The sequence below is a fragment of the Astatotilapia calliptera genome, chromosome 19, assembly GCF_964374335.1.
Source record: "Astatotilapia calliptera chromosome 19, fAstCal68.1, whole genome shotgun sequence".
Taxonomy (NCBI): domain Eukaryota; kingdom Metazoa; phylum Chordata; class Actinopteri; order Cichliformes; family Cichlidae; genus Astatotilapia; species Astatotilapia calliptera.
Window position 1 is genome coordinate 27,906,349 of NC_137440.1, and position 27,970 is coordinate 27,934,318.

General features: G+C 41.1%; 1 protein-coding gene across 2 annotated transcripts; it reads left to right on the forward strand.

Annotated features, from left to right (window-relative positions):
• The first annotated feature begins 1,194 nt into the window (after nucleotides 1-1,194).
• rnf144aa (ring finger protein 144aa) lies at nucleotides 1,195-27,826 on the forward strand. Of its 2 annotated transcripts, none has more exons than XM_026151998.2 (8): nucleotides 1,195-1,325; nucleotides 16,249-16,399; nucleotides 19,747-19,851; nucleotides 20,609-20,669; nucleotides 22,701-22,917; nucleotides 24,262-24,409; nucleotides 24,751-24,840; nucleotides 26,771-27,826. In XM_026151998.2, exons 2-8 carry the CDS (start codon nucleotides 16,265-16,267, stop codon nucleotides 26,900-26,902), a joined length of 888 nt encoding a protein of 295 aa, XP_026007783.1. In that variant the 5' UTR covers nucleotides 1,195-1,325; nucleotides 16,249-16,264; the 3' UTR covers nucleotides 26,903-27,826. The 2 variants fall into 2 exon arrangements, with proteins under 2 accessions (XP_026007783.1, XP_026007782.1); XM_026151997.2 differs by having other exon boundaries at nucleotides 1,218-1,806.
• The last annotated feature ends 144 nt before the right edge of the window (nucleotides 27,827-27,970 follow it).

A 27,970-nucleotide genomic window follows, 5' to 3' on the forward strand; every position in this document is an offset into this window, starting at 1 on the left:
CCGAATACTTTTGCATGCCACTGTAACTATTTGTCACTGTACATTTTAAACTTTTTTTGATACTATAATTTGTTTTCCTCTTAAGGTAGAACAGAAATAAGAACACACTTTTATGCAAAGTAAGATAAACATGGATAGCGCTGATATGAAAGAACGGTGGTCTCCTCTCAGAGCAAGAGGGCAGACCACGAGGCTAACAACAACAAAGCCACACCATTGTGTGGACCTTCCAGGCCTTGGAAAATTAAGTACACTGATCTTATCTGTTGTATAAACCTAGCAGACTGTAGCTGGTTCCAACAAGATCAGCAATACTTTTCTACTTTCAATTTACTGAAAATGTTGTATAGAAGTTCAAATAGCTTGAATGGTTTCAATATTTCTGTCACTGCCTCTATCTGGATATGGTTTAGTTGTTTTTTTTGTCAAACACATACTTTACAATGTCTGATTTATGTTTTGCAACACTCACACATAGCTGAACTGAAACTAATGTTATTGCAGTTCACTGCAGCTGACTGAGTACTGAGATGTAGGTCACAATTTAGATTGTATAAAAGCTTGTGTATGAAAACACGTTTTTCTATTTGTAATTCTTTTCATTTTTAGGTCTTAAATTTAGGCAAATAAATAAAATTTTGACTGGCAGACAAAAGATTAATGGAAACAAGCATGTATACTAGTTGAAATAAAAAAAAATTTAATTAAAAAAATGCCATTTTAAGCCACAGCTTTTCTAAATTAACAGCCTTGTCAATTATTAAAATCACTTTTTATGTTACTGTAATGGCTAATGAACCAGTATACACATTTAATGCATTTAATCAAAATGACATTTTTAAAGCTAAAATATAATTACTGTTGTTAAAATGTTGTCAAATTTACTGTTTCACAAAAAGCTGAAAAATAGTGATTCACACTAATAGTCCAATATGCTTGTATAAAAAACGTGAATTCCGTAACAACTGATTAAATCAATTGTTAGTTTTAAAAAGTTCTTGACAAACCGTATTTTCTAATTTTTTACCCAGATAAATGAGTACATAAAAGACATTTGTTAGGCAATGTGTATGCAATGTAGGCTGTAAAGGCAAATGAGAAAACGCTTAAAGGCGACTGCAGTGTTTTGACAGCAGGGGGAGCTGTTATTTGGATAGGTGGCAGGTGCTGAGCTCTCCTCTAAGGGGCACCGTAGGACAGCAGACGGAAAACCTCTCACAAACAAATGGCGTCCCTCCAGTGCGAAGCAGCTGATTTCCTACCGAGCAAGGCAGGAGGAACGGCGGAAAGATAAACAGGGCGCCACCGGATCTCTTCTCAGCAAGGTTGTGTACTGTTTTTTTTTTGTACGATTCGTGTGGCAGGGTGACGACTGGATGTTGCGCATTGTTCTGTAATCGAGAGTAAACCGCTGTTCCGGTGTACAAACAATCCTCCTGTCAAGCAAAACAGAAAGAAGAGTGTCAGCTGCGGCTCGTGCTTCCCGCCGTTTGCTTATTTTATCTGCGCTTAGGCTTTTTTATGATTTGACTCGAGGTTTTTTGGTGTCAGTGTTTGACCAGAGCTCGAACTCAGGCGCTGTAGGCGACAGTAGCAGGTCAAATGTGTCCGCCCCGACGTTTCAGGGCTACATATTGAATATGGGCATCACCCCTTCAGAGGTATCATCCTCCTCCTCCTCCTCTACCACCGCCACCTCCTCCGCCTGACTGGTTGGCCGCCTGTTCGTTAATCCAATTCAAGAGATCATCTCTTCAGCCCTTCCTGAGGTTACACTATCAAGACGGCGTTATCTCAGAAAGCCAGGTAAGGTTTTGCGCTTTTACTCAGTGTGAGAGAGCTGCTTGAGCTGTCACTGTCAGCACACGGCTGTCGCATATTTCCGACATTCTCCCTCTCTCTCTCTTTTTTTTTTTTTTTGTTACTGCAAGATATGCTGTAGCTACCTGGCTTACAGCCAGCTGACTGATGCCGATGCCTGACGAGATAGCTCCCCTCTGTGTTAGCGAATTTTAACATAAAGAGTTGTAGTTAGTTGGCAGAGCAGTGGTCCTAAGTAGCTGTTGCTGGCACTTGCTTGGAGTTTGTGTAATTGGGTTGTTTCCCACATCCTTCTGTCATATTCGTCTCCTATGCCACAGCTGCAGGGTGCATAACATGCTCGGAGATGATTGCTCCACTGAGCCCTGAAAAGGTCACTCAGCGCTTGCTATATACACGTAAAGCAGTCCTTTCAGGGTGCAGCTGGATTACATGCATTGCTGTGAAACCAGGCTGCTAGGTAATCAAAGGATTTATGTTGTAATCAAGGCTCTGAAGTGCTAAAATACTCCTTTGCTAATTTCTTTGCTACCTGTACACCTCTCACATGGTGTCATCTCCCCTCTGAGGGCTGTCAGTAAATCTGGGGAAAATCTTTTTTTTCTTAAACAACCATTTTTAGTAACGGAAGTTAGTATTGCCTGTGTTTTATTAACATTATCTGACACATCAATGTGAGGAGAAATTGTTTTACTTCAGCATTGTTTTGTGAAATCAAATTCCATTTTTGACACCAATCCTGTCATAAACAGGCTTTTAGGTGCCCTATCAATGTGCTGGAGAAAAAAATAATAATTTGCTCACTTTCTCCATTATTCTCAGATACAGCTTGCTCCCATCAGGGAATAAAATACATCAAGCTGCTATTCCTCTCTTCTGCAGCAAATTTGTCCAAAGCGAGCTATACTGTAGCTTGCTTTGTACAACACGCTCCTTGGAATGACCGGCAGCTTTCAGCCCACTCCCAGAGGAAAGTGGGGTGCTGAGTTGACTTAAGAGCCAGAAGGAATGAGGTCATGATGTCGAGAACCCAGCCTGCTATTGAAGTCAACAGACTGTCACAAACAACACACCCATGAATGCACATGGAAACCTATACGTAACAGACATGTATGAAGGGCACTTCATACATGTCTTTTTATATAGACAAGGAGGTGTTATGATTGTCCTGTTGTGCTACAAGGGCTTCACACAGGGCAGACACTTTCTTAGAAACGGTTTCGTGTTTATCCAAGCTTTGCAGTGGTCTGTTTGACCTTGGCATTTGCTACGTACTAAAAAATATGCAGCGATCTTAGCAGGATACATCATTGCTGTGCTGCAAATAAGGCAATCTGGGAGACTTGGGAAAGCCCTGGGTTGGGCATTTATGCATTCTTTAAAGAGCATGTCTGCAACGACTCATGGCTGATTATTTGAGCTATATTGAAGGCAATCATATACTAAGGGTAGTGATTCCAGTGTGATCTGTAGGTTGGACCTTCTGGTTTAATAACAGAAGGGTCTCTGGGAAATAAACCTAGGCAGGGCCTTGGGTTTTTTTGTTTTGTTTTGTTTTTTGGTGAAACAGTGCTATGCTGTAATCGACATCCTGGAGAGGCTGTTTGTCAGTGCTCTGTCCATCTTTAGGTCACTACAAAAGCACCTAATGTTAAGAAGATTAATTACCTTGAGTTGGACTGGGTGTAGAAGTGAGGCTTTCAGTTTAAATACCCCTAACCAGCGATCAGATCTCAATTACCGTCAGTCCTCCAATGGCAGTAAAGCCTTGTTAGAGAAGTAAGGCTAAATTTAGGGGGACTGACACTGAATGTCAAATGACTGTGCTTAGGTAACTGGACTTTCTAAAGCCTTAGCTGTCTCAGGTATACACTTCATTACTGCAGTCCAGCTTTGTTAAATTACTCCTTTATTCTGGTAACATTTACACTTCCAGAGAAAAAGTCATTTTAGAGTAATCTGATTTCAGGGGTCGTGTTCTGCCTTTGTGCTGCGAGTCCTCCAAAGATTATGCAACAGCTTAAATGCCATTTCAGCAGGGTGTTGCTTGGAGTGAGTATTCTGGGTGGTGGTGGTGGTTTCCGTGTGTGTGTGTGTGTGTGTGCGCGCGTGCGTGGCTGGGGATAGAGTGGATAGTGTACACATTAAACAGGCAATACTGCTGTCAGTTGAGCCCTAAATAGCTCCCGAAAATGATGTTCTCTGCTCCGAGAGCACTTTAGCTCTGTGTGTTATGGCTTGTATCCAGCCAGTTAGGATTATGTTTGGATGAGACAGGGATTGTTATGAGAGTATTATTTGGTGCTTGTGCGCCGTGCTTCTTCCAGACAGCCACTTGGCATTTTGAACTGGTCTCACACGCCCTATTTTTCTCAGACAGGTAGGGCTTTGCAAATTGAGACGCTGTTATGTAACGCATTATCTGCTGACCGGGACACTTTATACGACGGAGTATTTCAGTCTTCTTCATCTTCTGCTTCTTTCGCCTGCTCCCTTTAAGATCGCCGTAGTGGATCATCTGGCTCCATCTCATCCTATCCCTTCCATCCTCTGTCACACCAACCCTCTGCGTGACCTCTTTCGTTACATCCATGAATCTTCTCTGTGGTCTTCCTCTTTTCATTTCAGTTAGTCCTAAAGGCTCAGGATAGTTTCACACAAACAAAGATTAAGAACAAAGAATTTTAGGTGAGGGAGAAGTGAACGCCAGCTAAACATCTGTTTCTTGCATATTAAAGTTTCCCGTGTTCCAGCAGATGTATTTGCACCATCCAGGGATAAAATATTTGACTTTCACTGCAGTTCTAGGTCCATTTTTTTTAATTTTGTCATGCATTTTACTGACTTGTGCAGAAAAGTTTGAATACTGATAATTTATTATCATTATATTTTAGTATTTCCAGCACATCTTTGTAAAGCTTTTATAAAGAGGAGAATTTGGTGTCTCGCATTCACACACCACGTGTTGGTTAATAATTTGGAAAAGAGTCAGGAAGAAACATTTTGTAGGAGGAGATGGAAGTTTTTCCTCCTACAGTACTCTCAGTAGACTATAGTTCAACAACAAATTATGTTTTCTGTTCATTAAAGGGGTACAGCTCACACTTCAGCTACTGGGATTAAGCCAGCCCTTTGCTCCTACTATGTCTGTCTCCATCACTGACGCTCTCCACCTACAGATAAAAGCGGCAAATGGAACACGTTCGGGCTCGCGCTCAGCTGAGAATCATTCGCAGAAATGATGAAAACCGCTAAGTGAAGTAGATGAGCCAAGTGGTAGGCTGGGATCTCGACACCACTGAAGCGAAATGTGGTGCAGCCTGGCATTTTGTAAAGCATAGATTAGTGCCACTGGGGATTGAAAGAGGGAAAAATTACATTGACAATGTGAAAATCCCCTTGTTAGAGGAGATGTGATCACATTACAACTTGGCCTGTTGGGCAGATATCGAAGGTTTTTTCCTGCACCATTCTTGTTTTGGAGTGAATAAGACTTTGCAGCCGTGTCCTTAGTAGCATTAAGCACTAAGCAATAACAACACCAAGTGGTTACTGCAGCTTTAATGATTCCAACTTTCCAATTTAGTGTTCAGACTTGTTTGGATACAAGGCCTTTAAAATTTAGGCCTGTTTAATCGGGCTACTTTTTCAGTAATCCAGAATGATATTGGAAAGGCAGGCTTATTTAATTAAATCCTAAAGATCCTAACTTTAAGTGGCGTGAACATGTTTGGGAAGCTGTGGTCAATGCAAGTGTTTTTATGAGTAAGTTTTAATCAAGAACATTGCAGAGGGGTTTTCTGTTTCCAGCTTTCCATTTTTTTTCATTCTCTGCAAAAATAATGTGAAAGTCAGAGTTTGTCAGTAACTCTGATCAATTTCTTCCCTTTCTTTCTAATCTCCAGTGTAACAAAAGTATCTGAATCGGTTATGACCAATATGTTATATACATCTAATGCCTGACACATGTCCAAACTACAAATAGGTGAAGCCCAACCCGATAAGGATTGATAGAGAATATATCAAAGTATCAAAAAAGTCCAATGGGGCTTTCTTTTGTCACCAGGGTGTTGTAATATTTTCCCCCATGTAGATACTTTGAGGGCCTTGCTTACCTTTAGTGAGATAGTATCCTCTGTGTTTCTACAACAAACCCAACAACAGGATGCCAGAACATTTCCTAGCATGGGTTTGGGGCTTCCTCCTTCCCATTTCTACGGGAGACCTGTAGACTGGGTTTTCTGTACAGGGTAGCATCCCACAACAGCAAGGAAGGAAAGAGCTGGGAGGCAAAGAGAAAATAATATGCTGTGGTGGTGATTTTTACGTGATACAAGAAAGCACTCTGTACAAGATGATAAGCTGTGATGTCATGGCAGGACTACAGGGAGTATGGAGGGTCAGACTGGGGCATGAGCTCTTGGGGGATCTGACTCTATCCACTCTTCTGTTTTGTCTGCTTTGCAGACTCAGCGATTAGCAAAATTGCTTGTGAATTGTTTAGCCCACTGCTTGGTGAGAGTGCCACTGTATCCCACAGATTAGACTCTGAGTGCCTCTCTGTTGGAGTGCTTCTCACTCCTGTTTTGTCCATGAAAACACTATTGTCCAGTGGAGTGACGGCAGTACTCAGCATGCAAGAGTCACGCTTGTTATTTTAGCCCTTGTTGTGTATTTTCCTCATTAAAATAACTTCAGTGAAAGACTAAAATGGCTGACACGACCCGACTCCACTTAAGTGTCTCGATCAGTACTATTTAGTAGCTTAAAGCTGTGGTGTAAAAGGACACGCAGTTCTTTTTATTATTTCTTACTTCATGTCATCAATTAGCTTTTTTGCCAGATCTTGACATAACCTTCTCAGTTCATTTAGCACAGTGCAGTGGCATAAGGAATTTGTCCCCAGGGCATTTTTTTCTAATGAGGGACATGTAGACTATGCCTCGTGTGTGTGTGTGTGTGTGTGTGTGTGTGTGTGTGTGTGTGTGTGTGTGTGTGTGTGTGTGTGATTGGCATAACACACACACTGAGTGTTCAGCCTGACATGTAAAGGGAATCAATGCTATGTGCTAATTTCTGTGTTAACACTCTTTCACCAGTTTAAAGAATATGAGACGTGTGTTTGACATAGTAAATTTTCTCATTTTTTCAAAAGCAAAATTTAAGAAATAATAAATCCTATTTTCCTTGTCACATAGCTCCATTGTCACTTCATGATATGAACACAAGACCTGTTACGGTTTATTTGCCTTAAATCGTCAAACTGATGGGGTGAAGACAGAGTGGCATCACCTCCATTATAAGTCCAAATAAATCAGGAACTGTTCAATATTAGAAAATGCAAACATTACAGACATCTTCTTGCCTTTTTCTTTATTCAGAAACGCAGCCTAATATGTGTAGTTCAGGAACGTTCTATCAGTGTGCGAATACGGGCCTTATTTGTTGTCAGCTGCTGCTCTCAGTGGATGTGTCCTGGCGTTTGTCGGCTGTGTGCGTAACAGTCAAGATTTTGTCCATTTAGTCCATCTCTTCAGCAGCTATTAGTATTTTCTAGCATTTTGATTTGTATTAAAATTCACAAGAGATTCTAATGAGTCTGATTTCAGAGTTAAATTATAATAAATAAATAAATAAAGAACAACCTGGTAGGGAGAAAAAAAACCCCATAAAGAACTTTTACAAGATGAAAGCCAAAAGCGCTGATCAACTAAACAGAGTCTGGAAAGAGAAAAATTCCTGCCAGCTGATATTTGTTGGATTCTGTTTTGGACAGAAGTACAAAGTGAATTCTGGACGCATTTGCATAACAAACTAAAACTAACTTTCCTTCATTAGACAAAGCAGTTCACACAATTTCATACCCAGCTGAGCAGTGTTACGGTATTAGATAAGTGTTCTTTGTCAGCTAAAGCCGGGAGAAGTTTTTCTGCATGATTACAGATATATAAATAAGTCAAAATCGTCCACAATAATGACCTTGGACTTTACCTGTTATTGTCTGCTGTAATTTAGTCAAACCCTACATGTAAACATAAAGACTGAAGATGCAACGCGGTGAGTGACAAGAGATACCCAGCAAAGTCGACCCTTCGCCCAGGCTCTCTCCATCTGTCAATAGAAATGGGCTCAGTGTGGCATGCCTGTCATCTTCACTCAGCTTGCGAGACAATAATGTGTGGCAGCATGGGTTTTTTTGGAGGTGAGAACTAGCTCGCCGTCTCTGGTTACAGCCTCATTTTTAAATTTTTTCTTTTTTATTGCATACTGATTTGGTAAGAAACAAGTATCTCCTGTTACTGTCTCCACAATAACGTCCGTATCTTGTTTATTCTTTGTGCTGTAGAGAACTGTAAGTGTTGTTACCACTGACAATAAGACTCTGTAGGCAAGAACTGGCCCCCTTGCTTTAGCCCCCATCTGACTGTTTTGCTCTGTGTCTGCTGTGGGATGTTCAGTATTCAGTCGTACTTTCTTTCTTTTTTTTGTATAAAGGAAAATGGGGTGGGGGAGATCAAATATTAACAAAAAAAGAGCTTTGTGAACTTTATCGATGAGTGTGGCCCAACATCGAGTCGACTTTCTTCAATGTAGGCTCTTTACAACTTGAAGGAAAAAACAAAATGCTACAAAAATCTCATGAATATTTACACTCAGTCATTAAGTACTGCCAAAGCTTCAGCTTGTTTGCCTAATGGTCTAGTTAGGAGGCATAAAAGAAAAGAGCCCTTTTTATTCCAGCTATTTTCTTGTATTTCCTCCAGTCTTTTTTTTTTTTTTTTTTTTTAAATGTCACTCTTTCAGTCTGTTTTTACCCATTTCCCTCTTTTTCATGCTCACTCATGCTTTCATCTACATCTTCTTTCCTTCCCTTTTTCTTTTTTGTTTCCCGTCTTGCTAGTCTGCGTCATTCTAGTTTATTTCTCTCTTTTCTCTGAAGGCAGCTCCAGCAGGTGGCATTAACACTGAATGTAATATAGCTTTGCTGTGTTCCCCCAAATTTCCTCTAGCTGTTGACACATTAATGGTAGGTGACAAAGATAATGGCAGTTAAGCCACTGTCACCCCTGAATGGGCTGCAATCTTTCCTTTTTGTCATTCTTGTTAAATTGAAAATTATTGGGGAAAACAAGACCCTACCCTCCTGTTCTTCCATCTGGTCATAGTTATTACCTATATCAATAATTGAACTGAAAAATAAACCACAGAAAACAGCATAAACGGACAGGCTGTGGCATTTAAATGGTGTTCAGCTGGTATTAAGGGGACCTACAGTTTGCCAAGAAAATATCTGAAACTTTTAAACTTGCAGCAGTAGCCTGAACTATTGATACAAGGCAGACGCCAAATTCTGACCCTACCATCTGAATGTCACAGCAGAAAACGAAACTCGTCAGGCCAGCAACATTTTTACTTTTACGGCTTCTGTTCGTGCAAATTGTTGGCGAAGTTTCATGTTCTTAGCTGGCAGGAGTGGCACCCAGTGTGGTCTTCTGCTGCTGTGAGATTTATTCAGCATTCAGAGCTGCTTTTCTGCATACCCCGGTTGTGACAGCATTTTACTGTTGTCTTTCTGTCAGCGTGAAGCAGTCTGACCATTCTCCTGACTTCTGAGATAAACAAGACATTTTCACCCAGAGAACATAGTTTCTCTTTTTCAGAACATTCTCTGTAAAACTGGGAAAGATCCACTGGGATTTTTCCCAGTGGATCTGCAGTTACTGAAATACTCAGATCAGGCACCAACAACCAAGACATGTTCAAAGCTGCTTAAAGTACTATTTCGATACTCAGACTGAAATTCAGCAGGCCGTATTAACCGTATCGACATGCTTGCGTGCACTGAGTTTATATTATATTTAGTTGGGTATTTTTTTTAATCACCATTTCACTGTCCGTCTGGCCCACACTGCAAGATGGACTTTGACTTGCTAAGCCCACTGACTGACACACACACACACACACACACACACACACACACACACACACACACACACACACACAGCATTCACAATGCCAAAATACATTTGGGTGACTGTGTAACTCACTGGGGCATATAAAAACTAGGCCTATCACAACTCTTGGCTCCCCTCCCCCCACCCCACCTCTGTGTCAAGGACAGACGGCGTCTGTCCCCAACCGCTGCCTGTCAAAAAGAGCAAGTCACCTTTCACTTTTAGCAATAGAGCCACCCAAAAATACTCTGTGTGCACTTTGACGTATAAAATGTAGGTTAGCTGCTCTAAAGAATAACCTACGCTGTCATTATATACACGGTAGTGCATTACGGTTATAGCTTCAGCAATCACATTACAGCTCATCAATTATGCCATTACTTTTGCTACATAGGTTTCTGTACTATCTGCATGATGTTGTCTTTGGATGTGCAGTTGCACAATAGTGTATTGCTGTTGTTACATCACTTCTCTTAAATTGTAACTGTGAACAGCTTTCTTTTTGAGGGTTTAAATGACCTATTGCAAAAGGGAACCAGTGTGCGACAGTGAAACTGCTAAGAACAGGAGCAAACACAATATCAATATCAATATCAAGTACCTGCAGAAGCTTACATGCTTACCTCTTTTATACACAGTCTATGATGCCAACACAATGCAATTCTCAAGCAGAGTGTGTGCTGACCCCAACAAAGCAGTTTGACTTTTCAGAAAGCAACAAAAGCACTGATGAACAAGCTCGTAGGATTTTAAAAGCATACCTTCTACAGATACTTATGGAGTTGTGCTTAAATAAGAGTCAACTGACAGAAACCTCACAGCACAGAGGGTTTGGGAACATGGTAATGAGCCAGATGCTCAGTATTTTGAATTAAGAGTAAGATATGTAAATGGTTTGTTTGCTTGCATCTTTTAAGAAATTATTCACGTGAAGCTCAAGTCCAGTGTAATACTGTTTTTCTGCAAATTCACAAGTTAAACTTGAGATGATTTATTATAAAACTTACTTTGAAGCATCTGTGTTGACACCCCCCCCCCCCCCCCCCCCCCCTCATGGAGCACAGCTGCTTTACAGGATGCTCATCCTCAAGAAGTTTGTATTGTTGTACCTATCTTATCTGCTCAGATTTGTGCGTAGGCTGTGGTTATAAATAAAGCCCGTGGTATGCCTGTTTGTGTGGTTGCCTAGGACAGTGAGTAAAAGCCACAAGCTTGCACCATGAGGTGACAAGTAGAAATATCAGGCAGTAAAGGTAAGCCAAGGGAGGCTGGGAAAAAAAGGCAAAGTTGGCAGATTGCCTGTTGCTCTCTCTCTCCACTGCGTCTTCTTCCTCGCAGAGTTAATATGGCATAAACTTAAAGGCTGCACTAATTGGCCACAATGAGCTGGGCTGGGCTTTTGAGGGAGGGAAGGAAGGAAGTAAATGGGGGGCGGGGGTCAGGGGCAGCAGAGAGCAGGATCACGATGTGGTCATTTCAAACTGACGATCAGTGTGCACACAGCTCAGCCTGGAGTATTTTTTTTTCTTTTACTTTTTGTTAATAATTCTTTAAAAACAAACAAATTCCAGTTTCTGTTAACTGTATCGAAATTTCAGAAGATTCAATAACTATTTGTCTGAGCATGGATTCTTGAGTTGCAATGAATCATGCTTCTGTGAAGAGTGATGCATTCCAGCGAAATGCAATTAAAGGACCGAGTCCAATGAGACGACAAGGAAATGATTGTAGCTGTGTGCCAGACAGAAATGTTGCTCAGAAAAGTTGAGAAAGGTCTGTTTTCACCGATAAAGCAAGTCAGAACGAAAACTGTTCGTGACAGCTGGTGTTATATCATTCCTCTAACAATATTCATTTGGCTGTGGCAAATAATCACACGGGCGAGCATCTACTGCACTGGGCCGTTCTCATAATTTACGTAGGACAATATGAGCTGTTTACTGCAGCTGAACACAATTCGGTATTTACTGCGTGTCCTTCATCACACTGTCTCTGGCTCGTCTCATTGGGTGAGAGCAGTTTCTTTCTGAATCAGGCGATAGACATTTTTGTGCGTGTCCACATTTGTGAGAAGAAAAAGAAAAAATTGGGTTGCTCAAACTTGCAAAGCAGCTGATGGTTGCTGTCTTTCTTTTAATTTCAGATAGGATGCAACGTGAAACTGTGCTCAGTTGAAAACAAAGAGCTGAAATACTGATTCTTTCCGTGCTTGCCCATCTGCATCAAAGCAAATGACACAGTACAGATCGTACACACTGGTGCATTATAACCTGTTATTTGAGGCTGATTCCTAGTGAATGTAAAGGCTTGCATTGTTATTCAGCGTGAGGCTGCTTTTTGAAGCATGTGAAAATGTGCTCTCACTTCTAAAGTCTCTCTGAGGGGGTTCAGGTGAGAATTAGCATTTTAGGATTTTCTTTACAAGCTAGGAAGCAGCATTTATATGAATGCACACTCTGATCAGAAGATAACACTGGGAGCAGTGTATTAATATCGGTCTAGCTTTTTTTTTTTTTTTTTTTTAAGTAGACTCATTTGTAATTGTTTACTCATAAATGACACACTTTCTGATGCATTAAAGTAGGTTGTTTGGTTTTAATAAGTAAGTAGAAAGAAAGCAATGTTCACAATTCAGGAGGACTTTGACTGGAAAAACACTGTAACTGTTGCGGATTTGTACAAACATTTCCAAGAAAGGAATTTAGAGTACTGCTACTCATTAAAAACACATGTTGACATGTAGTTATTCACCATTGCTCTTTATGCTCTCCATATTTGTACCCACCTGTCATGGTGATGATGGCATCGCCCAGCTGCTGCAGATTTTCTGTTTCCAAGCTGCTCCATTGGATTGAGTTCTGGTGATATTTGTGTTAACAAGCAGTTCAACAGGTTTATCTGTAAGACGATATACATGAATTCCCCAATAATAAAGAGGCATAATGTTTATATGCTGGTGATGAGTGAGTCTGTGTCTGGTCTTGTATCATAGTCCTCATATGTACCATGAAAACCTTGAAATCGTTGAAGCGAGGTCAGCTTGTGATGTGAGGCTTCGGGCAGTATGCTTTTTGGTTAAGGTTCTGCTGTTACTTGCATGGCTTGTGTGTGTTTGTTTGACTGTGCTTGGGTTTGTGTACTGTGGCTGACCTTTGCTTTACATAACATGATGTAGGTGGAAAAAAAACTTTAATGGGTGGCATCATATGCCTTCTACTGCGGCAAGAAATCCCATTTACTTGTTGTTCCCTGGAGAAGTCAGTCACTCCTCTGTGACTTGTTCCAACCCTGTTATGCAATGGATTGTTAATGCGTGTGTGTCTGTTTGTCTCCTGGATATGGAGTCATTATGGCATGTATGGTGCTGTAGCCGGTTAAGCTGTGAGTGAGGGCTATTTTAGACTGTTGACTGACACATGGTGGACACTGCACAGGAAAGATGTTTGATTTCTGAGTCACACTTTATTAATCTTTAACTCTCTGACCTGACCTTTTCAGACTTATCGTACTCAGGAAGGCTATATTTGAAAAGATAGCACCAAGTAGTCCATTGCTTTGAATATCCTGTGTACCTGTGTGTGCGCGCGCGTGTTTTTCTCAGTGATAATGGACCATCTAGTTAATAATGCAGCAGAGGGATCGCACTGCACCACCTTTTCTCGTGAAAACTCATTTTCCATTTGCCATTCTATCTCGCTCACTCCCCCTTTCCTCAGGCCATGTCAGGGCTTTACAAAACCATTTCATTTGTCCATATCGACCCAGTCTGTCAGTGTTTGCACAGCCGATATAAAACCTGGGATTAGAGGAAAAGGTTCAAGTATTAAAGTACCCACTGTATTAGGAGATCCTGCTCGTGGAATGTAAATGTATATTAATTAGTAATTTAGACAAAGAGTCAACCCCCACCCCCTCCCCCCTTAATTTCAGTCACCCTGGAATATCTTATCATTCTAGTCATCAGCAAAGCTTTTAGCTTTGTAGTGTTAAGCATCTATCCTGTGAAGTGTCAGTCCACTCCTGCTGGTGGGGTTCAACTCGTATTCAAATCATTTTTAGTGATGCAGTTTGTTGATTGAATGAAACAGTGGCTAAGCTGCTTCTGTTTTTATAGAAGTTCCCACACATTTACTTTATTATTCATTTTTGCATGGTGATCATCCAGGCTGTCTTAACATGTTTATATATATATATAATTTTTTTCCTAAGCTAACAAAAAGGGCTATTACACACCATTACACTAAATTGTCTGGCTGCATTTGCAGTTGTGACATCATTAATATAGTAATTGGTTTCTCTTTTGACTTTTCTTTTTTCTCCTTTTGGCCTCCAAAGCACACACCTCCACGCACTCCCCCGAGGGTCATTTTTATGAGTTGGCAACACCCTGATAACAATTGCCATTTAAGCTTTTCTATGAGTTCAGCAGCTACATAAAGGAGCTTCTTCACCACTCAGTGCTTTCTGGTGAGCGTGATGGATGGTGGATAGATGGATGGATGGATGCCAGGCATTTTGAGTGAGTCAGACATGAGCTGCATCTCATTTTTCTAATTTATCTTCTCAGTTTTTCTCACTTTGCAATTTCCTCCTTGGCCCTCCTACTTAAAACACGACAAAGAGATGCAAAACAGGAACAACTAAAGCAGTCCAATTGTAACAAATGAGACATTTGCCCCCAGTCAAGCAGCAAATGAATTAGCATCAATTACTAATAACAGTTTCCCAGCTTGAGAGTTTGAGTTTTTGTTTACACAAACGAGAGTAGTGACACATTTTATGTATTATTGCTTAAACCTGTACTTTCAGATGAGCAGTTTTCCATCTTAATGTACATTTAATCATGACTCTTCTTCCTCCTACTTCTACTAACTTGAGGATGAGGAGGCTGTCTCACAATGTTTGGAAATATTTATAGTGAAAACACTGAAATTATTCCCTTTATCATTTATCAACCCATTCTATCTAAAGAGAACCATTTGTACCAACAATCCAAATATACTTACACCCTTTAATTGGAACACTTGTTCAGTTCCTCTATATTTGACCCCCTTTCTGTTGCTTGGTTTGAATGTTAGCAAATTGTCTTTACCATGTCTACAAGCCTAAATGCATTAGGTTGCTGCCATGTGGTTGGTGAAGAAAGGTGATTTAAATGACTTGTTGAACTATGGCATGGTTGTCGTGCAAAAGATGGGTTTGTCTGAGTATTTTAGAAAATGCCGATCTGCTGATGAGTATTGTTGCTGACCATGTCCACCTCTTTCTGACCTCACTGCTTCCCTATTCTTTGATGGCTGCTTCCAGTAGGAGAACACAGCTGTGTGATGCCATCATGCCAATATGGATCAAAATCGCTGAATGTTTCCAGCACCTCAAAGTGGCCAGTGAACTAAAAGAAGAAACCAGACACAATCCTACAAAGGGATATTTGCCACATTAGCAGATTGTAACTCTTATTATTTTAATATCCTAGCACACATCATCTGTGGATTGACTTTAGCGCTTAATTTACAGCTTAATGAAGTCAGTCAGTGGTGGATGCAATGACCTGCATTTCCCAATCTACTTAGAATGTGTAATGTGTTGTTAAGGAGGAGGATGGGATGTGTGTCTCTCTCATCGCTGACTAGCACATTTAGACAGCACAAGAGTCCATGGATATGAACTCTTCAACCCATCTCGTCCCACTTGCTTCCCTCTTCTGCAAACAGGCAGCTGCACATTGAAGCAGACTGCGACCAGTGAAGGCAAACTGCGAACTCTCCATGTCTCTTTCCCTCTGCCACGTTTCTCCCCCTCCTATCAGCTCACCCTCCACCTTCAAAATCCTCCTTTAGCCAGTTGCTAAGCAGCACGGGGAGAGCTTGACAGTGTTGATGCTGTGTATGTGCGGGAGCACTTCCTGTAAACAGCCGAGTGGGTGCTCTTTGCTCTCAGCTGTAGAGAGAAAGAGAGAGTGAGACGAGATGGCCTAAAATAACCCTTTCTGACTCTCATAAGAGACATGGAATGACGTGCAGTGAAGGAAAAAAAGTGTAACTTCATACCAAGTGAAAATTTCACAGGGAGCTGTGAAAGCTGTTGAAGATAACTACAGGAGCTTCAGAAGCTTTTTGAACCGTGTTTTCTTTAATGCCAGAAAGCATGAGGCCTGAAATAAAAATGAACAGAACTGACAACGGCCATTTAGGCGGCGAGCTAGTGTCATTGTGCATACAGCGAGCCCATTTGTGTGTGCACAATCTCGATGGACACAATTCGTAAAGCATTGAGTCAGAGCAAATCTTGGACGGGGGATTTATTAAGTGAACAGACAAAAAAACCAATTCGAAGCTACACAGACTCTTTTTTTTTTTTTTTTCTTATTTATTCTGTCACCAGCAGTATTTGTTTCACTATCTTCCAGGAAACATTGAGCTTAACTAATTGCTTTCTCTCCTCTTCCCTGCTGTGTCTTTTGATGTTTCAGCTCCGTGGCGGTGAAGATGACCACGGCGCGGTACCGTCCCACGTGGGAGCTGGCCGTGGACCCTCTGGTCTCATGTAAGCTGTGCCTTGGAGAGTTCCCTCTGGAGCAGATGACCACCATCACACAGTGCCAATGTGTCTTTTGTACACTGGTAAGTTTTGGGGATTTTTTTTTCCCTTTTCTTGTGGCATTGCTGTGGCCTCAGGTACTACTCTAAGGAACCCTGGAGTCCTTTTTGAACCAGAAAAGGAGATGAAGTTAATACCACAGAAGATATTATTCACTGACACCCAGCTTAATCCAAAATTGAATTTAAACCCTTCTTTCTTCTATATAAAGTCCTGAGCGATAAGATTCTATAATCTTTAACAACTTGTAGTACCTTATGATCCCAATAGAGCATTTACTGCAGGCTTACTTGCAGTTTCTTGAGTTCCCAAAAGTACAATGAGAAGCAGAACATCAGCTATTTGCAAGCATCCTCTCTGTTTTTAAGGCTAGGTTTAAAATGTTCCTTTTTGATAAACCTTACACTTATGACTGGATCTGTTGACTCAGAGCTATCACTTATGCTGGGCATACACTGTGCAATTTTGGCCCAATTTTGAGCCGATTTTTCAGTCGTGCGACCGTTTTGGGGATCGGCCCGAGTTACGCCTTAATCGTGTGTCGTGCATAGTGTAGTATATATGGGGTAACGAGAAGCGATTAACACCTCACGACCAGCTCGCGATCATCAATCGTTTGGTCGTAAGAAGATCAAACCTGTTTGAAAACCTGTCGGCCGTCATGAGGGTGTCACCGCAGCCTCTCACACTGCGCACACGCAAACAAAGAAATGAAAGTGAAAAGACGGAGCAGCACGGCAGTGCAGCATGTCATCTGGACACAAGCGATGGAGGCACAACTTGTAGAACTTTGGCATGCTCATCTGAGCCTTTTCGATGTCACCTCACAAAATTATCACGACTACAACAACCATGGACATTGCTGCTCAATCACAGCTGCCTGATCAATGTTTTTCATTAGCAATTTAGCAAAGTTGATGGTGTGTGTGTGTGTGTGTGTGTGTGTGTGTGTAAGAGGGAGAGACAGATTTTGTGTTATCATCTTCATGTTATGGACGCACAGTGTGAGCACTCAGGTCGCATCAGAGCATCGGGCCGTATTGTGTGAGACCCTGCATCATGACCTACAAACCTCTAACCCCTGCGAGTCAGTCGTACAGTTTGAGCTGAAGCTGAATAACGCAACTGGAAAAATCGCACAGTGTTTGCCCAGCTTTAGTTGTCCTGCTAGGGCTCTTTCCATATTGCACTTAGCACTTCTCCTCCACTCAGCTGAACTTCAGTTGTGTATTTATATACCACTAATATATGTCATTAACTTTTGACTACACTCTCTCGTAGTTTGTGTTTTCGTCCTGTTTGTTGCTTCTCTATGCTCTGGGTACCAGCTGTCCCTCTCTAAATCACATTCTGCCAAAAGTTTCTAACTTTAAAAGGAGCGTTCTTCCTTCCTGCCCCCGCAAAGCTTTTGTTCATAAGGGATGTTGCAATCAATGGGGTTCTACTGTTGTGAACTAGCGCTATATGAATCAGAATCAGAATACTTTATTCATCCCGAGGGAAATTAGGGGTTACAGCAGGCAGCACGCTAATGGCGCATGCGCACTCACAAAGGAACCTCCTGACCAACTTCACACAAACATCACATTGGGCAGACATGTCAGAAGGTAGGCTGATAGGAAAAAAACAACGAAAATACACTACATGAGGTAAGAGGAGGAGAAAAAAAAAAACTCCACTCAGACTGAGCTCCTAGTGGGAGAACAGTTTGATAAAAGAAAAAACACCTCAGCACAAAAGCACATGACTATCAATACACCATAGAAACACGAGACAAGCAACAGGGCGGGTAAAGGGTAAGAGAGAGCCGGCGTAGACAGCGCATCCGGTCTTGCAGCATCTGTGCTGGTCCAGTTGACTGCTATCATCCCCGGTAGGCCACAAGCATCGAAGGCGTTGGAAAGGGAGGGGGATGAGTAAGTGCTTATCAGTGTAAGTGTGTGTGTGTGTGCGTGTCCATAGTTTAGCTGAGACAGTGTCCTTCGGCCTATCAGGCTAAGTAAACAGTCCTCCAGCCAATCCAGGTGTCCTTCATGGGGCGGGAAGAATAGTCATCACACAGTCGTTATCAGGGAGTTGTTTTGGTGGGCTCCAGCCTTGGGCCTGCAGCTGGAGCCGTGGTGTCCAAATGTTGAATATTGTTGATTAAAATACATTTTAATTTCTTTTTTTCCTAAAACTCCAATTCAAACAACATAAATCTTACTATTATTAAACAGGCTACAATTATCTAATAATAGTAAGATTAAGTAAGATCTGCCTCTGCGTTGAAGTACAGTAAATGTAACTTCTGTGTTAAATTTAGACCCAGTAAAAGTCATACACCGAAATGGCTGCAGTATCAGTCTCACATCCCTCCAGTGTAACAGCTGAGGCTGAGAAACGATAACCCCCCCCCCCCCCCCCCCCCCCTCAATTGGTTAGCAGATGTAAACCAATCTTTTCCAGGGATGAGGAAACAATGCTCATGAATGACAACTTAAAAATAGCTGCCATTTCCTAGAACTCAGTCTGGGGTGCAGCCGTAATTGCCAAACTTTCTTTAGCACACTTTATTCCAGAGTGCAAGCGTACTGCAGTCTGTAACTAATAACTCACCATTTCCTTTTCTTTTTTTTTTTTTTTTTCCCTTTTTTTTTTTTGGCTGACATAAAATGAACAGTTTAAAAAAAACAACAACTAGAAAATAGCCAGCCGTGGCACATAGAAGGTTTATGTCGGTGTGTGTCTTTGGTAACACTCAGCTTTGTGAAACTTACTGGCTTCCCTTAAATGACTCATAGAAGTTTCACATGAAAAGCATAATTCATGTGTTTGCGCCAAGAAATGTTATAACATGCTAAAGCAGGGCATCTCTATTACTGTTGTACCATTAGAAAAATAGTTGTGGCTATCATTCAGTCTGATAATTACTTGTCTTTAGCTTTGTTTTGGCTTTTGCATAGTCTGCATATATCTTGACCAGGGAGTGAAGGATGGGCATGTTACAGGTTTTAGGTGAATAGAATTTGTTTTTGGGTTGGGGTTTTTTTTGTTTGTTTGTTTTTTTTACAGCACTATCCATTTGATTAATCATTAAAAAACCAGAATGGTGAGTCAAAAGAAGCTGAAAAGCATCACAGACATGCTTTTCACAGACAGATCACTTGGTAGTGTAAAACAATTGATTAGTGCAGCTGTCAGCCTTTCAGAAAAAAGTGCCACCATTTGGTGTACATCTAACATGCATAGTGATCCCAAGACTGGCCACTGTTTGTTTGCCTTATCTGTTGCCGCTGGTTATGCTTTCATTTTTGTTTCATCTTGCTGATTAACTTGAGATTTTACTGGATTTATGTTATACTTGTCTGTTTTTTTTTTTTTTCCTCAGTGCCTGAAGCAGTATGTGGAACTCCTGATTAAAGATGGCCTTGAAACTGCAATTAGCTGTCCGGACTCTGCCTGTCCTAAAAGAGGACACTTGCAAGAAAATGAGGTGCGTTTCCATTATTAGAACGTCTTAGTTCTGCATTGGACATGGGACCACTCAGTCACTCGTTTTCCATTTAGCAGTAGTCATTTTTTAAATTTCTACACAGGCGCAGCACTGTATGTGCAGATGTAGCAGAGTTAATGCACTTTGTGCAACTATTGAGTATATCGGTTAAACCTATATTTCTAAAACAACATTGTCAATTTAAAGCACCATCCTTAACTAAGACGTGCATTTCACTTCACTTTCATGTGTGTATTCAATTACAATGAGCAATCCTGCATGTCTTTTTCCGTAGCAGGTGTCACATTGAGGTCAAACTGCTCCTTCTTCAGGCAGTTTACCATAGGACGCAGCATAGTTTAGCACACAGCAGCATTCAGTTTCTAATTGGCGTCCCTGGCCCTTAATAGAACCAAAGCCACTTTAGCCAGTCAGGCACAGCATGCATCATCCCTTTCCATTCTTGTAATTCTCAAAGCCTGAATGTTTTTCAATGCCCATTAAATGAGTAACCATGTGTGGGCCTGCGTACGCACCTTGGCTGCACTTGGCAATCAATTTCTATTTTACTGTGGGGATGAGATTTAAGGCCCAAACAAATGGCAAGTTCAGGTTTTGTGGAATTTTGATTATGACATTGTTCTGGAAATGAAACTCGCGTGGAGAATTTATAATTGCTTCTTGCAGTTTCTGTCTACAAATGTCCACACTGACCTGCTCATTTCACTCCCACTTCTCTTCTCCTCACTTCCTGCAGATTGAGTGCATGGTGGCCACAGAGATGATGCAGAGATACAAGAAACTTCAGTTTGAAAGGGGTGAGCCAGTACAAGGCAGCTTCAGTACGTCAGTGATCACTTCAGAGTTCACCAGTAGGCGCAGTATGGGCGATGACTATCAAACGGAGTCACATGGACCCGTCTGTCCTGCAGAGATACTACACACAAAAGGATGACAGTCTCATTTTGCATGTGGAGCTAAACTGTTGCTTGCTCTATCTAGACTTAATCATTTTACCCCTGTGGACATTTTCGCTATTGAGTTACACCAGGGGGTGTCTGTGGAAAACTGCTAGAATAGATTTGGAAAATCCTTCTTAGCCCCATAAATTTCACTCTTCAACACTGACAGGTGTTTTCAAGTTTTCTTTGCATACATTTTGTTATGTACAAAATGAAGAACAATTGGATTTCATTCTTGATTCAATTAAATTGAATTTCACTACAAATAGTCATTAGTTTATTGAAATGTGCAAAAATACATGGAAATACAGTAAGCAAAAAGCAATTTTTACAAGCTCCCGAACACCACTGGCTTAAATGCAGCCCCAAATCAAATGAAGAACCTCGATTGTGTTTCACAGCTGTAGACATTCACTGCTCAGACCTTCAGAAAACCTGGGGAGCTATTGTTAAAGACCTCTTTAAAGATTACATGAAAATCTGGCTGCTTAGAAGCGAAGTCTAAAGAATTGAAGGGTGACTTAGTAGTGTACAGTAGTGTACAAGAGAGGGCAGTGTACTAAGCTATTAGCTAAGGCTAGCTAGCTTGGTTAGCAGGGGGCATCGATACAAACTGCATGGCTGGATGAAACTAACAGGTAATGTGCATTAAGGGATTGACCCACTTTTGCAGCCAGCTTCAACTGGCCACTGCAGGAACTACAGTTAATTGGCCTCTTTAGCCTTAGGGATCATCACCATTTGATCCCTTGTATTTTTGTTAAATTCCCATTGTCTCTTTCCCCCGTGTACTTTTAGTGTCAGCAGTTCATTTTCTAATAAATAGCTTGGATCTCAGAGCTGAAAACATGATGGCAGGTCTGTGTCGCTTTGCTTCACACTGTCAGTGTAGACATGCTAATCAGCAATATTTTAGTTCCATCCCTACAAGAGACAGCAGTGACCATGCTGTGCTATCACTCTTTGATGGTACTCACTCTGCAGGTTCTCCGCCTACACAGAGGCACAAACTATACACAGAACATGCAGATCACGCTTGCAGGAATAAATGCATATCCATAAAGACAAACACACATTCATTAACACAGAAGGGACCCTGTAAATTAATAAAAATCCTCAGAAAGAGCTGTTGATTCTGGATAAAAGCAGTGAGCCGTCTCATCAATGTCCCAGTCTAGTCAGGCAGAACAGTTTCTGTAACCGTTCCATATTTCTCAGGCTGAGCCAAAAGTGCAAGTGGAATGTGTGCTCATAGTTCTTGGCAGAGAGGCAAGGAGATGTAAGGACGGGCTACAAGGGCAAGTGCATCATGCTATGTACTTAGAATTGGCAGAATCTGTTTTTACCACTTTTAAAAATATTCGAAAGAATTTTTGGAAGCCATGGAAACAAGTTACCAAATAATAGATGCAGTAACACAAGAAATAACTTTTTTTTTTTTTTTAAAACAAAAACATTTCAGTATATAAGAATAAGAACTTTATTGATCCCAGAGGGAAATTCATATGTCTAACATGACTCATCTGCTATTTGTATAAGAATTGAAAATGAAAATGAGTGAAAATGGTTTTGTTTCTCTTCCAGTACTGATGTTTTTTTGTTTGTTTGGTTGGTTTTTTTTGTTGCATAAAGATAAAGTGCAGAGAGCATGATATCAAATTATAAGAAGTTTGCAGAGAGAAACATTATTCTTGAATACATGTATCATTATTTCACACGTAACAGGAAATCCCGGGGCATTAAAAAATCACCAAGCAGCCAGAGAAGGTTCTAGTCTACTGCGCTACATCTTCAGAAATCTGCATCTGAAACTCATTAAATATTTTGGCTCAAATGAGCTAATAAGAGAGCCGGTGTTCATGACCTGGACCTTTTTTGTGTCGTCAGAGGTATTGCTGGACCCGTGCCGAACATGGTGCCCTTCGTCGACCTGCCAGGCGGTGTGCCAGCTAAAGGAAGCGGATTCTCCAGCCCTGCCCCAGCTGGTCCAATGTGCTGTATGTGCCCTCGAGTTCTGCTCAGCCTGCAAGGCCAACTGGCACCCCGGGCAGGCCTGCCAGGAGAACAACCTGCCCATTACGTCCTTCCTACCAGGAGAAAACAGGTGCTGCTTTCTACTTGTATCCACTCACTAGCTTTCACACTTTTAACATTTCATGGACAATAATCCAAAAAATACTTACAGGCTATGAGACATGAAATGAATTCTGAAACCTGTCCTTGTCCTTAAGCAGCGTCCTTAATGAAATCCATAATTATTAAGTCATTAATTATAATTAATTTTTAATTTTTGCTCAAATTTTAACAGGCAATCATTTAAACACGAGCACTTCAGTAAAGTAATAACATTTTGGCATGTGATAGTGCAGCAGGTATAAGGCCTGCTAGAAATACTAGTTTTGTCAATGCTATGTTGCCGTCTTAGCCCATCTGAGTGAAGGTGAGAAAAACCTGGCAGGATTCAGTCAGTGTGTCTTTTTGCTGCCACTTTTTGCTTGAGCATCAGCCAACACTCAAGCACATATTTTGTAGGTAGAGATAAAACAATCTGCTTCAACTAACCTGCAGTAAGGCTGGCTGAAATAGATTAATCATTAATTTTAAGGGTGCAGCATCTGTCTCCTAAGGTAGAACAGACTTGCTCAGAGATGCATGCAGCTGACCCATTTCTTTGTCTTATCCTCTTACCCTGGAAATGCCATTAGCTCTGCAGAACCTTCTGCTGTCTGCGCAAGAGCTCAGAGGCCACACTGGAGAAGAGGGTTCATAGTTGTAAAGAGCCTTGGTGTTTGAATTACACTTGTTCACCATAAAGATATCTCTAAAAGCATCATTTTCCCTGTGTTTGTTTGTTTTGTTTTTTTTTGTTTGTTTTTTGTTCATTTTGGCTACGCTTATGTTAAACATTAATCTCTCTGCCTGTCACAAGATTATGGTTTCTACAAGTCGTACAAGTGTTTTTCTTTCATGATGCAGAAGAATTTTTTTTTAACACAGTAGAATTTGCTAAACTTGGGAGAGGCAAAAACAAGTCATGTTCTAAATACAGTTCAGTGTTTTCTAGTTTCTAGCTAAAGTGGTGGAGGTGTTGAGACTGTATTGTGTTTCACTCAAACGAACAGTATGACAGATTCATGGAGACCGGCCTGAAAAATCAATGGGCCTGTTTGCTGTCTTCGGATAATTCGCAAAATGACAGAGCGCTGTTCATGCACAGGTTGTCGGAGTCAGCTGTTTAGAAATAATGGGAGAAATGGATACAGATAACCTGACACCGAGAGGACAGGAGAATGTTAGTCTGGGGTTGAGTTCAAGGTCATTTTAGTGACTGGTGACACCTACATATGTATTTATTTAGATGAATCTGATTTAGAACTACATAAAATCCTGTTATGCCACATAGTATGAATATTGAATTGAACACTTAACTTGCGTCTCTTCTCCTCAGCTCTTTTTATAAAAACGAAGAGGATGATGCACCAATCAAGCGCTGTCCTAAATGTAAAGTTTACATTGAGAGGGACGAGGGCTGTGCACAGATGATGTGCAAGAACTGCAAGCATGCCTTCTGCTGGTACTGTCTGGAGTCCCTGGATGTGAGTGGCATCTTTATTCCTCATCCTGTAACGTATTTTCACACTGCTAATTATTTGACTCCATGGAACAACAATATCTCTAATTATCAGAAAATTGTAGCTTTACATTAAGAGTATTTGCAATTTTCATTATTTTGACTGTTCAAAGCGACAGCCTCAGCTGAACTCATATAATTTTGGTGATTAATGAGCTGTGGTGCCCTTATATAATCCTAATTGTGTGAGCATACAGGCGACCGTGCTCCGCAGGTCACTTAAAAAGCAATTTTCTCTGAACGCCCACCCGTATCATTCAGATAGCTGATGGTCAAGTCTTTATCTGTATGTGTGTCATGTGCTAGGATGACTTTCTCCTGATCCACTATGACAAAGGGCCCTGTCGAAACAAACTGGGGCACTCCAGGGCGTCCGTTATCTGGCACAGAACACAGGTGAGAACACCCACCTCCCCATCCGCAAGTCACACTCGGCAACCCACCCCTCCCCCTCTGCCTCCCCCTCTCTTTGCCACGCTGCAGCATGTGGCCTCACACGTGCTCCCTGGCTCTGCTTCTGTCTCTCCTTCGGTGCACACATTCACATACAGTGATGGGCTCGTATTATGGTAACAGCACAAAAGCAAAAGAACAACTCAATCCACATGCAGCGACAAGTGTCTAGTGGTCAGTGTCCTGCTGTTTAAGGCTTTAAAAAAAAAAAAAAAAGTTTACATAACCAAGGTCTCTCTTTACCTGGCGATAATCCAATAAAGCTACACATTGCATATAAAGGATTAGATTTCCTCATGATACAACATATTGAAGTGCTTAATTCATAGACTGAGCTCCCAAATGCCCTCTCAGTATCACTTATTAGCCAAAAAATCTATTCATAGCTTAGCACATCCCTTTGTCCAGCATATTTGCTATTTTCCCAGTATTAGCATACACATTGGCATCTGTTGCCTAGTAGGGCAGGCTGAGTCATATGATTACAGTTCAGCTGGTGGAGGCCAGCTATAGCTTCAGTGTTGTATGTGTCTCTTTTCTCTGTCTCGCTCTCCTCATTTCACACCCGTTTGGGCTTTCACATATATGCAAGCCTCCCTTTCGCTTGCTTTATAAAGCCAAGGTGTATCAGAGCAAAGCATCTTCTGTTGTAGCCACGTACCATCATTCTGAAGCAATGTCACATGCTATGCTTCAAAGTGCCACAACGATCTGTTAATAAGAAGACCCTGTACTTGATACTTTTTGTTTGTTTTTCACTACACAAGGCCTTTTCGCTGAAAAAAATAACAGTTAATGCATTAGCCAACGCTCAGTTAATGCAGGGTTTTTTTTTTGTTGTTGTTATTTATTTTAAAAGAACCCTGCATGCAAGCAATCTTGCAAAATATATTTTCCCAAATAAACTGGTGGAAGAAAAAACCCATTGTGCTATTATAAGTCACTGTTGCATGTGACAGCCGATTATGTATTCTATCATGCTGTGTGAATTTCCTGGAGTTTGGCTCCCCCATGTGGTGGATTACTTAAGTTGCCTGGCTACCAACAAAACAAAGCTGGATTTTACCAACATGTAACTCTACAGTTCTTAAATCTAGAACTGTGTTGGTAACTCCTAAAAACCATCTCCTTAGTAGAACACTTGCATAACTTCCACACAAAATGGTTCTGCTGGAAAATAAGCATCCTTTGTGCCACTTGATTGGAGAAGTACATAATTATGTAACTGAATGTGTGACTTTGCTATGTACAGTCTCACTATGTGACAAAATCATGATGTCCTTAGATTTTTATTTTTTGTGGGAGTAAGAACATTTTACTAAAGGCTTTCTGTCTTTATGTACTGCAGTATAGAACTTATTTTAATGATATAAAATGGCATCTCCACTGTTTGATATCCTTTTTTTCCCTCTGAGTAAAAAAAAAAAAAAAAAAAAAAAAGAAAAGAAGTGAAGTGAAGTGAAGTGAAGGGCTTGCCCAATTATGAAAATATAGATTGTAAAACTGGAATAAAACCGATCATTCTTAACATGTTGAGAAAAAAAAAAGATAATTTTAAAGCACTTGGTGACATCCACTGGTGAACATGTGTTACTGCAGAAATCGTGCTCATAGTTTGGGACACTTGGGAAACAGTATATGCACAGTTGCTCAAAAAAATATCGGTAACTTATATGACACATACTGAAGAGAAAATCAGCAATAAAACTTTCAGAAATGACCTTGAAAGCTGTTAATGCTACTTGAATTGCAGGATTAATAGATTAAATGCATGGCTGCTTGTATGTTTAAAAGAGTGCTGCATTTATTTAAATAATGTTTTTTTTGTTGTTGTTGTTGTTTTATTTAATGTCTCGCTGCTGTGTCCCTGCAGGTTGTGGGAATCTTTGCTGGCTTTGGCCTTCTCCTGCTGGTTGCCTCTCCCTTCCTCCTCCTGGCCACTCCCATCGTACTCTGCTGCAAGTGCAAGTGCAGCAAAGGCGATGATGACCCATTGCCAACCTAAAAAACACCATCTGAGTTGGCACAGGGAGCCGCTTCAAGGATGGGCCTATCTATTTTTGTCCTTTTTCACCCCTTTTACATTTTTTTTCCCCATCCCACCAGCTTTGAAAGCTTTCTTCTTTTTTGGGCTCAACCTGCACCAGCCCAAGCCGCTTGGGGATCCATTGCTCTGCATGAGGGAGGCATGGCAGAAAAGCGACCCTACATGTTTATCTCAAGGGAGAGAGGTGCAGGGGTCAAAGGTTAGTGGACATGAGACTCGTTGAGGGACTACTGTGTCCAAATGTATGAGAAGTTGCCAGACTGGGGACATGGAGGATGACTGCACCACTTCAGCTGCCCCCCCCCCCCCCCCCTCCCCCCTCTCCTCTCCTGAGGTGTGGGTTAATTTGTTGTTGCACTTTGGTGGGTAATTGCAAGTGAAGGAGTGGGAAAAAAAAATCAACATTAAGAAACGATTTTTTTTTCTTTATTATTATTCTTGTATGGACCATGTCATGCAGGAGCCACCTTAGAAAGAACTCTTACTTCATCGCTCTGTTTTGTCGGTTTGTTATGCGCAACAAAAGCTTTTCCCTCACCACCACACTCGATGTAGCTCTACAGATTCAGTCAGTAGCATAATAGAGTTACACCACAGATGTTTGGTGTTCACTCGATTTGCGCACAGAACATGATTTCTTTGTCATGTCTGCGACTGAGGTAGAGATGGGAGGCTAGCGTCACTCTCAGCTCAGTGTATAGCACGTCCTCTTGATGATGTCAATGTTTTATAATCCTGCGCTTTTAATAGAACTGTGCTCAAAGTAGTGTCTATGTGTTGTACTTTACGGTGTTTTTCCAACTGTTAGGCAAACATATTAAAGGGGACTGCCTCTCAACTACATTAAAAGGAAAAAAAAAAACAGTTTTTCCTGTGATAAAATGATAATCGCGTCTTGTTTTGGTTAACTATCACCTTACTTTCTTTTACTGTCTTTGCATTCTACATTAAATTCACAAATGTCACAAATTGAGCGGCACTCCCCTTTAGCATTAAATTAAACTCTATCAAAGGACCTCGTATCCA